General features: G+C 56.3%; 4 protein-coding genes and 1 pseudogene across 4 annotated transcripts, besides 9 other annotated features; all 5 read left to right on the top strand.

Annotated features, from left to right (window-relative positions):
- Nucleotides 1–62: a microsatellite.
- Nucleotides 63–554: 492 nt separating this feature from the next.
- Nucleotides 555–596: a microsatellite.
- Nucleotides 597–1,007: 411 nt separating this feature from the next.
- Nucleotides 1,008–1,231, top strand: TraAM80_05709 (hypothetical protein; annotated as a pseudogene).
- Nucleotides 1,232–1,319: 88 nt separating this feature from the next.
- Nucleotides 1,320–1,359: a sequence feature (A-rich).
- A 17-nt stretch (nt 1,360–1,376) lies between these two features.
- Nucleotides 1,377–1,401: a microsatellite.
- A 41-nt stretch (nt 1,402–1,442) lies between these two features.
- On the top strand, nt 1,443–3,179 carry TraAM80_05710 (uncharacterized protein; the record flags this gene model as incomplete). The annotated part of the gene is made up of 1 exon (XM_029382581.1): nt 1,443–3,179. One exon carries the CDS (start codon nt 1,443–1,445, stop codon nt 3,177–3,179), a length of 1,737 nt encoding a protein of 578 aa, XP_029237559.1.
- A 72-nt stretch (nt 3,180–3,251) lies between these two features.
- Nucleotides 3,252–3,281: a microsatellite.
- A 386-nt stretch (nt 3,282–3,667) lies between these two features.
- Nucleotides 3,668–3,698: a microsatellite.
- A 59-nt stretch (nt 3,699–3,757) lies between these two features.
- TraAM80_05711 (uncharacterized protein) lies at nt 3,758–4,396 on the top strand (the record flags this gene model as incomplete). Its single annotated transcript, XM_029382582.1, has 1 exon — nt 3,758–4,396. The coding sequence occupies one exon, from the start codon at nt 3,758–3,760 to the stop codon at nt 4,394–4,396; it is 639 nt and encodes a 212-aa protein (XP_029237560.1).
- A 273-nt stretch (nt 4,397–4,669) lies between these two features.
- Nucleotides 4,670–4,715: a sequence feature (A-rich).
- Nucleotides 4,716–5,027: 312 nt separating this feature from the next.
- Nucleotides 5,028–8,267, top strand: TraAM80_05712 (cAMP-dependent protein kinase type II regulatory chain; the record flags this gene model as incomplete). Its single annotated transcript, XM_029382583.1, has 1 exon — nt 5,028–8,267. The coding sequence occupies one exon, from the start codon at nt 5,028–5,030 to the stop codon at nt 8,265–8,267; it is 3,240 nt and encodes a 1,079-aa protein (XP_029237561.1).
- A 304-nt stretch (nt 8,268–8,571) lies between these two features.
- TraAM80_05713 (uncharacterized protein) lies at nt 8,572–9,390 on the top strand (the record flags this gene model as incomplete). Its single annotated transcript, XM_029382584.1, has 1 exon — nt 8,572–9,390. The coding sequence occupies one exon, from the start codon at nt 8,572–8,574 to the stop codon at nt 9,388–9,390; it is 819 nt and encodes a 272-aa protein (XP_029237562.1).
- A 152-nt stretch (nt 9,391–9,542) lies between these two features.
- Nucleotides 9,543–9,580: a sequence feature (A-rich).
- Nucleotides 9,581–9,938: 358 nt separating this feature from the next.
- Nucleotides 9,939–9,957: a microsatellite.
- The last annotated feature ends 33 nt before the right edge of the window (nt 9,958–9,990 follow it).

The raw sequence follows: 9,990 nt of genomic DNA on the forward strand, positions 1-9,990 counted from the left end.
GTCGTCGTCGTCGTCGTCGTCGTCGTCGTCGTCGTCGTCGTCGTCGTCGTCGTCGTCGTCGTGTGTGNGNGGNGGNGGGGGGGGGGGGATGCGTGGAGGAAGCGGCGAGTGAGGGTGGAGAACTGGGTGCGTTGTAGGCACACGAAGTTGTCACAGTGCGTTTGCGCCTCTCTATCTTTGTGTGTGCGCGCGTATTGGATTGGTGTGCTGCAGCTGCTGCCCTCAGTAGCATAAGTAACTTTTTAAGCCGCAACTGCGTGCTGTGTACATAAATCCACATACTTTACCTGGTGAGGTATACCCATGTAAACTCATGTAAACTAAGTGATACGCACATGACATCGCACGCACACGACGACATATAATATATATCCAGAGACGTTTGTGGGGTGTTGGGTGCGTATTAAGCGGTGGACAGAAGGCAGGTTCCGCGCCATTCAAACGATCAAACAAACAAAAATAGGAGGATGATGGAGATGAGTGGAAGCGAGGGAAAAGGTGTCATGCGAAGAAGGGGCGGGTGCTAACGTTAGGACTGCGAGGATAAGGGTAGGAACAACAAAAAGGAAAACAACAACAACAACAACAAAAAAAACGAAGATCCCTACTTCCTTCCATGAAGTTACACACAAAATACACACAGAGGTATCAAACTAAGAGATAACGAAAGAGCTATGGAACAAAGCCAGCAGCAAAACTGGAATCAATCTATTGAAACAAGATGGGGTGGGGGAGTTGAGATCGCATTCTGCTTCCGTAAGAGCAATGCATGGACGTCAGTAGAAAGGGAGTCATTTATTATTATTATTTTTTGTTCCTACAAACTTTTTTTTTTTTTATCTCCATTCACCACTTTTCTCACTGGGCGGGTGTTTGGGATGCGCCACACACCTGCTCCTGCCGCCGCCGCCACCGAACCCTGCTGCAAGGCGCTTCGTATGTACGTTTTCCTGGGATCAGCCCGAGCGCGGAATGGCAAACGAATTCAAGCTGTAAAGCGAACGGGCTTTGGACCACGTTTCCTCTCTTGTCCTTGCACGTATGTATGTGTATACGCCTCTTCTCTCACTCACTCACGGTGTGTATGTGTGTGTGCGTATGGACGGGGGCCCAACCCGCCGCGCCCGTCACCGCACAACCACAACTTCTTGCCGGGCTCAACGGCGGCGTGGACGCTTCCGCCACGTACTCTCTTCCTCCTTTTCCCTTGCTTTCCTCTTCTTCGCCCCTGCGATGGTGGACTGCGGTAAACGCGTGGGCGCGTGAAGGAGTTCATCGCGACGGTGGTGGGGAGTGTGCAGCCGCGGCTGCAGACTGAAAACGAAAAAAGGAAAAAAAAACAAGAAAGAAATAAAGAAAAGGTAGGGGGCCTGCCTTCTCTCTCTCTCTCTCTCTTTCTCTTTGTGTGGTAGGGGGCCTCCCTGCCTGTGCGAAGCCTTCCAATGGAGTTTGAGCAGCTGGAGATGGGCAAAAATTGCCTCATGGCGGCCATCACGCGGCAGGACGTGGCCGACTATCACGACATTCTGCACCCAAACGTGCTGCTAGTGTCGCACTTCGAGTACCCGCCGGCCCCGCCGATGGTCGCCGACACCATCCCGTACATCGCCCACGGGCAACGCAGGGCCGCTGCACGGGCAAGGACAACAGCAGCCGCAGCAGCAACACGGATGGAAGGTGTATTCGGCAGGGCAGCGCAGACGAAGGACGGCGTGGGGCCCAGTGCCGGCGTTGCTTTTGAGGTCACCACGCCAACTACTGCCACCGCAGGCGCAACAGCGGGGGCCACGATGGGGGCGGGAGCGGTGGCTCTAAAAGCGACGGGGACAAGGGGGAAGAGCACGACGGCGGAGAAGCGGAAGCAAAAACCGAAGAAAGGTGCCGAGAGTTATGAGGTGGACATTGTAGAGGGCCCACTGCTGGCCACAGAGCGGCTGTACCGCATCCTGTACTGGATGAACAAGGGAAAGTACATCGCCGAGACAAATTTTGAGATGGAGGCGAGGAAGGTGATCCTGCAGGACTCGGAACGATTACCTCCTCCGCCGGCACCAAAGAACGAGGCGGAGCGCTACGCACAGCTTGGCCGTCAATACACAGATCGCAATCAACGTCTTAGTCGATTGCTTATCACGTATGGACGCGAGATGCTGCTCTTTCGCGATGAGTGCTACTTTGAGGACGGCCTGATTGTGACGATTCATCGTTTCATGCTCACAGTGCAGGAAATGCTTGCCCTCGTCGGGTTAGCTGGATGCGAACACCAGCCACAGGCGCAAAAGCGAATTGAGAATCTTGCAGCCGAACGTGAAAACTTCTACGCGGCTAGAAAGGTCCGAGTGGACATGAAAAACCACGCGACTCTGCCGTTGTTGGACTTCACCTTTTGCAAGATTCCCGACCCACTGCATCTGCTCCATGTGCAGCCTGTTGCTGGCAAAGTTCACGTCTCGCGCGAGGTGCAGCCGGCTGTAGAGCCGCACTTTGCCCAGGGTGTCTTTTTGAATCAGCAGAGTGACCCTACCCGTCCGCAGAAGGAGCAGCGGGTGATTGTCAGGGCACGCAACAAACAGGGCGATGAGGAGGTGTACGAGTTTGTGGAAGAATCCAAGTCACGCTTTGCCTTCCTGCGAGACCATAAAGGAAGCACGGGGAACGAGCTTGAAAGCCTCGCTGCGAAGTTGAATTCCACCTACGTCGCAACCAGCGTACGCATCAGCGCCTGCGGCATGGTGTCAACGGAGCTACTCGTGCCGGTGCTGCGGCGGCTTGTGATGAACGCTATCATGACGATACGATCTCTGGATCTGAGCGGTAATGACATCAGCGTCCTCCCCGATTTCTCACTCCTGCCGCTGCAGCATCTCTACCTGCACCAGAACAAGATCAGGGACTGGGCGCAGGTAGAAGGCAGGGTCTGCCCCCTCCCGCTGCTCTCCTCCGTGACGCTGCACGGCAATCCTCTAGCGGAGACCGACCCGCACTACTGGACGTCGGCCTTGGCGCGACTGATGCGTCATCCGAGGCGCATGGTTAGGCTGCGTCAGCTTGACTTCGTCACGCTCACGTTGCAGGACTACAACACAGCAGGGACCTTTGAACTTTTCGAGACGGGCAATGCGAAGCTACTGGAAGCGTCGCGTGGAAGGAACCCTGGAACGAATGGCATCTACCCCTGAGGGTGTGGCATTGCGTGTCGTTTGGCACTGATGTGTGGCAATGGTGTTTTGTTGCATCTCATTTGTAAGATTCTTTCCTTTTCCTTTCATTTCTCTCCTTTCTTCTGTGCTGCTTGACACGAGGTTCATGGCGGTAGCGGTGAGTGAGGCGAAGGGATAGATGAATGTACAGAGCTGCATTGGCGGGCGGAGTCAACGCAGAAGGTTCAATAAATGCGCATGTGTATTATTTTTCCTATCCCTCCATTGTCACCTAGGCTCCCGGTTTCTCTGCGTTTCCTTCCCCCGTTTTATCCCTTCTCCTGCTCTTATTTTATTCTTCCTCTGTCACTTCTCGCTTTGCACGTATACGCCCACAATGGGAAACTGGCTTGTGATTCCCGTGTGCCGATGCCTTGCCGCATCGCCAATATAAGGTTTGCAGCCGACTAGAACGAAGAAAGGGAAACGGTGTTTATTGCGTGTTGTGGGTGCCATATACACTTAAGCATACACGCATACATACATACATACATAATAACAATAAGCGAGCGGCAACAAAGTAACGAGAGGAGGAGGTAACCCGCCGTGCGTTCATTATGTCTGCCCCGTCTGTGGTCTCCTCCGTTGAGGCGTATGCCAAGGCGCTGCTGCACTGCCAGAAGTACCCCACCCAGGCGGTCTCTGGGTTCCTGGTCGGGAAGCGCCTGACGGAGAGCGGCACCAGCAATAGTGTGTTTGTTGCGGACGCTGTGCCGCTGTTTCACACCATCATGATGACCCACCCACACCCCATGCTCAGCGTCGCCTACGCCCAGGTGTCCAGCTACGCCCGCACAAGGGGACTCGTGCTCCTGGGCTACTACGTCGCAAACGAGCGCGCCGGCGACAGCAGCATCTCACCCCTCACAGAAAAGGTGCTTTGCATGCTGCAGGACAAAACATCCACTGGTCATAACCCTCTTCTCTGGACCATCGTTAGTGCGAACCGCATAGAAGGGGCGGGGGTGCGGCTTTCCTACTACACGGGTGAAAACACCTACCTTACCGCGCCGGAGCTGACCTTCGGGCGGTGGAACTCGGACACGCTCTCCTGCGAGGCGACCGCGAGCAGAACGGAGGCGGTGGAGGTATTTGAAAACGCCGTGGACGCGTTAAAGCAGTTTCAGATTGTGGACTTTGAGGACCACTTGGAGCGGGTGCAGCTTGACTACCTTGAGCAGGTCGTCCAGGTGTAGGCGGCTTCCATCACTAATGGCAGTGCCCGCTTAAGCAGAGGGGTGGGCTGCGTGTGTGCGTGTGGGGATCTTCCCTCTTCGTGTGGTGTGGCTCTGGCTCTGGCTGCGGGGGGCATCCTCCGCCGACGCAGCACCGGCAGCAGCAGTCGAGGTGTGCTCGTTCATTCCACACGCGTTAAGCGTCGCCTGTTGAATTGCGGCGTCCTCCGCGGATCATGACGAGCGGTGGGGAGAGCAAATAAAGAGAGGAGAGTAGGGTAAAGAGAAGCAAGGAAAAAAAAAAAAGAAAGAACAAAACAAAACTAAAAAAACAACAAAATTCAATTCCTTTAGTTGTATTCCCACGCCATTTTTTGTTTTTGTTTGTGCGTTTGTACCTGCCACGTCGACTGCCTTCTCCCACTTCGCCACGGTGTGTGTCTGCCCCGTTGCTGCCATGTTTCTTTCTCTTCCTCCGTCTCTTCTTCTGTAGATGTCCGGCTTGTTTTTTTTTTTTTATTCCCTCTTCTTCGATAGTTTCCGCGCTTCCACGCCTTCCTCTCTTTTTCTCTTTCTCCGTGCCGCTGACACGAGGGCCATCGTCGGACGCCCCGCCTGCTTGTGGGGCTGCGCCGAAACAACACCTTCGCAGATGCGTGGCGTCGCCTCGCCCTCCACCATATTTCCCTCCCCTCCCCTGCAGCTCCACACCGGCAGTGGTGTCCCACAGCCAGGCACTGCCACAATCACCGGCATACTGTTGTCTCTCTTTTCCCGTGTCTTTTTCCCCTCTTATGCTTTGTTTTTAGTTTCAGCCTCTGTTGTCATCGCCGCAGCTGCAGTTGCATGCCCCGCATGCATTTTGCTTTTTATTTTTATTTTCTCACCATGCCTATTTTTCTATTTACTCTTGTCTGTAGGTTTTGCTGGCAAGGGCATTTCCATGTCTTTCCCACGCGGCTCGTTGCTTCAAACACCAAAACAACAGCAGCAGCAGCAGCAGCAGCAGAAGGCGGAGGCGGCGCCGGGCTCTCGTGCCTCGCTCCTTCCAGAGGTAGGGACAACAGTGGGCGGCGGCACTGCGCTCACTTTTCCAGAGGCCGGAGGCGGCGAATATCACTGCGCCTGCACTGACGCCGAAAATGTGGTAGATGAACAGGCCTCGCTGCAGAGGCTCGCCGAGTACATTTCTTTTTGTGCCGCGCGGCGCGACGCGGTCTCGGCTCCGCCGTTTGACGAAACGATGATACTTGAGTGCGCGCCGAGCGCCGTTGCGAAGACGGCGGCCGACGCGGCAATTATTCGCGATGTTTTTGCGAGCCACCCGTTGCTTTGCCTTCTCGACACGGCGACGCGTGAGGTGCTGGTGCAGGTGACGGAGCGGGAGGAGGTTGCACCAGGCGTCGTCATTGCCCCGCCGCTGGAGATTAACACAAGTTTTGTGATTGTCACTCACGGCAGCGTCTACACCACGCCAAACGAGGCTGCCAATCGCATGTTGGCGACGAGGCAGTTGCAGCAGAACACTGCCCCCGGCAATAGCACTGAGGAGCCAGAGCGACAGGCAGGGACCAACAGTAGCGCTGGTGACGGTGGGGCTAACGAAGTTGGTGCTCCGCACCTTCCCGGAGAGACTTTCTTTCCTGTCAACATGATGTATGCCACACTGCCATCGCACATTGTAAGGGCTGGCGACGACGGGGCAACTATCTTCCGACTGCACATGCAGAGCTTTAAGTATGTCTTGGCGAAACTAGCCAGTCCGCCGCAGGACGCACCAGCGACTCCCGTGAACAACACGATCTCCGTAGCGAGTCTCCCTAGTGCGCAGGAGGGCGCAGCTATGGATGACTCGGCCAGCATGGGGGAGTTTTTGCAACAGGCACAGATGCCGCCATACGTGTTTCCGGTGGAGGACGACGCAGCCGCCGTCATACAGGACCTTTTACAGGTGTTGCAGGACGAGATGGATGCGGTGGAGACGCAGGAGCTCTGCCGGCGGGCACGAGAAAAGACGCGTCGACCCTCGGTTGTGGGCGAGTCTGTAGGGCGTAGCGACGTCTTTCGCCCAAGAATCCTAGAGAAATCGGGCGAAGAGCGTGCGATGCTTCGGCAGATGATACGCCGTCTGCCATTTTTTGCCCGACTGCCGGAGCGGTACGTGCAGTTCATTGTGGACGCATTTGAACGACGTGTGTTCCCCCCTGGTGCGTTGATCACTGCCGCAGATGGTGAGTTGAGTCACGAGTTTTACTGGGTTGAACGTGGGCATGTCGTGAGCAGCGCTGTGACGCCCACACATCCTTCGCAGCTTTTTCACGTCAACGTGAACGGCGGCGGAAACGGTGTGCTTGGGGGGACGCTTGCATGGCAGGCTGGTGACGTCATTTCTCTAGAGCGTTTGCTTTTCATGTACAATGATAGCGTTGATCATGAGCCAGCACGCTATGCTGCGGCAGATCAGAAGGATGAAGTGGTGCTCTGGACAGTGCGCCGAGTTGTAGTGAAGCGTATCCTCATGACGGCCACCCTCCGTGAGCGGCAGCGGCTGCTCAGTCTTATCGACGGGGTGGGGTTGTTTGGCGCGCTCTCCAGCGTGGAGAAGCTGCATCTGACGGATGCCCTTCTCCCCACGGTGTATGCACCCGGTAGCTGCCTTTTGTCCGAGGGCAGCACCCCTGACGCCATCTTTTTCATTGACACCGGGACGATTGAAGCGAGGCGTGCGACGGATCGTGCCACCGCGGCGCATTTACAGTTTCTCGGCCGCAAGTCATGCGTTGGTGCCATGGAGGTGTTTACCGTGTCGCGGTCCCCGTTTGATTACGTCGCGTATTCTCACGTCACCGGCTATCGTCTGCGGTGCGAGGACGTGTCCCGGATGCTCGCGCACTGTACCCTGCTGCGCATAGCTCACGGCTGGTGTGTAGGAGAGGGTGGGCGGCAAGGCGAGGGGCTGAGGTCGCTGGAGCGGCTGCGGCAGGAGCAGCGCGACGCCGCCTCGGACTCAGAGTCGGAGAAGGATTACACAGACGACATGTGTCCCGTTGTACTCAAGACGGCAGACGATGATGCATTTCTGCACCATTTTTTTTTGAATTCAACAGCCTTCAGGGAGGCCACCTCAATGCAGCGAGGCCTTGCTGTCGCTGCCTTCGAACCGAAGCAGGAACTGCCATACGGTTGTGTTTTGTACGCGGAGGACCCAACCGTGACATGTGAGGCGCAGAGGCGACAGTGCATGTACGTGATTGCTGACGGCGTCGTCACGCTGTCACGGGGTGGCGAAATTATTATGATGTATCGGCAGGGCCAGGCGGTTAATGTGACGCCGCTGCTGCATAAGAGACGTGCCACACCGGCAACGACGGCGACTGTCACAAGTTCCACTTGCAGCGTTTATCAACTCGACCGTAAGTCCTTTCGCTGTTTGCTGATGTCGGCCTACCTGCGACATTTGCAGAAGTCGCGCTCGTTACTTTTCACAACCCCACTGGCGTCACGTTTAGGCGACGCCGCCATCACAGCAATTAGCAACTGTGCCGTGACACGTGTGTTTATGCCCGGTGATATTGTTCTTGCGTGCGGTGCAGAGGTGCGATGGGTGGAGCTGGTACTTGAGGGCACCGTGGACGTGGCGCTCTGGAAGGGTGCGGGAAACGAGAAGATGTTGCGAATCATCGCGTCGCTTGGCGCCACTGACATCGTTGGGGCACTGGATCTGCTGCACAAGCGCCCTTCGTCGGTGTGTTACCTCGCCACCTCGCGGTTGCGGACGCTTGGTGTCTCGGCGGAGGTTTTTCTCGACAGCTGCCTCCGCTCCCCCGCGGTGTTAGAGTACTTGCGTGAGCTGCAGCGCACTGGGCGCTACGCATTTTACCAGAGGGGGTAGGCGACCGCCGCCTTTGCCATGTGGTGCATAGTTCAGCCTTGGACTCTCTGTGTGGAACTGAAATTGATGGGCCCCTCGCAGTCACAATGTGACATTTTGTCAATGCTGCTTTTGTCCCTGTTTTTTTTTTGGCTTATTTCCGAGTGTGTCTGTGTGTGTGGTTATTAAATGCCTGGCCGCCTCTGCCTGCTGCTTTCTCTCATCGTCTGTCTGCCACGTTGGGGCAATGCGCGACACTCCCGCATTGTGTTTTACGCAGCTGTAGTAGCCTTCCCCCCTCCCCTTCCTCGCCTGCTGGCCGGTGATGTTCCGTGGCGTCACGGGCCCTTGCCGCATGCGTGTGTTGTGTCTGACGGCGGTGCCCGACGGCGGGGCCATGACGCGGGCGCTGCGGAAGCTCGGCTACGTGCCGTACACTCTGCGCTCCTGCTTTCAGCAAGGTCACGCGGCACGCCACCCGGCGGAGTGGTCGATGATACTTGACGGCAAGCAGCCGGTGGACATGCGGCTGTTCAGCCACCACGACGCTGTTGTTGGCCCACCGGCGACGTTGATTTACGACCGTCTGCTGCGCGCGTGCCCGGAGTACACCAAAGTCGTCCTCGTGGAGGAGCCGAACAAGCGGCGGTGGGTGGAGGAGTATGAAACCCACGTGGGACCGCTTCTCCTGGACGAGGCGGGCAGCAAACTCTCGCGTCGTCGCAGCCGCCGCCGCGTGGGCCGGAGCGGCATCGCCAAGGCGTTTGACAACATGATTCACAAAATGACACCCTGCGGCGGGGCTGAAGGGCCTGTCGCTGCACTTGAGCGCTACGAGGCTGAAGTTCAGTCAAACGTGGATAAGTCCAGGTTGTTAGTGTACCGCTACGGGGACGGTTGGGAGCCGCTCTGCAAATTCCTCGAGAAGGGTGTGCCGGACGAACCCTTCCCACCGTACGACAGCGGCGTGCGTGTCATTGGGAACCTGCAGGAGCGCATTGAACGCACTGAGAAATTGACGTATTTAGTGGCAGCACTGGCGTGCCTTGGTGTGGCCTACGTTGTGTACCCCATGTTTGGCTCCACGCGGGCCTACGTGCGTGAGCTCTACCGTGACTACCAAACAGCGTACAGCACAAGATAACGGTGACCGACGATCGTCCAAGTGAATATGGCCAGGTAAAGTGGAGGGGGGGGTGCGTTTTTTTGTACCTCTGCGTGCGTGTGTGTGCATGCGCCAAGCGACTGTGGGAACGCTATCACACAGGTTGATGCATGCACTGCTTTGCAGAGGCGCAATCAAATACACACCCACACAAACAAACAAACAAACAGGTGCATTCTCATGTGTACTTACGTGGTTATCACCGGCTGTAATTTTTTTTTTATATTATTTTTGCGGCTGCGGTTGTTGTGCGACCCTGTGCAAGCGTGCCAGCGTGTACCCATCTGCTTTGTCGTTCTCTCCCTTCACCCCGTTTTTTTTTTCCGCTTCATTTTGGCTGCAAACCTCCCCCTGCACCGCCCGGGCTGAGCAGAAAAAAAGGTTTTGGGTCCATTTATCTTCCGTGTTGTTAGACCCCCCCCCCCCCCTTGGAGTTGAGCACGCCGGGCTGGGAACGAGGGCAGCGGGGAGGAAACTGGCAGGCGAAGACAACGACAACACACACCAGAAAAGTCGCACATCTACGCAAAAAAAAAAGAAAAAAAACGAGGTGGGGAGAGGGGGGAAAGGAAACCATAG

This window comes from Trypanosoma rangeli (assembly GCF_003719475.1).
Source record: "Trypanosoma rangeli strain AM80 chromosome Unknown Tra_15.4_contig_00192, whole genome shotgun sequence".
Lineage (NCBI taxonomy): Eukaryota > Euglenozoa > Kinetoplastea > Trypanosomatida > Trypanosomatidae > Trypanosoma > Trypanosoma rangeli.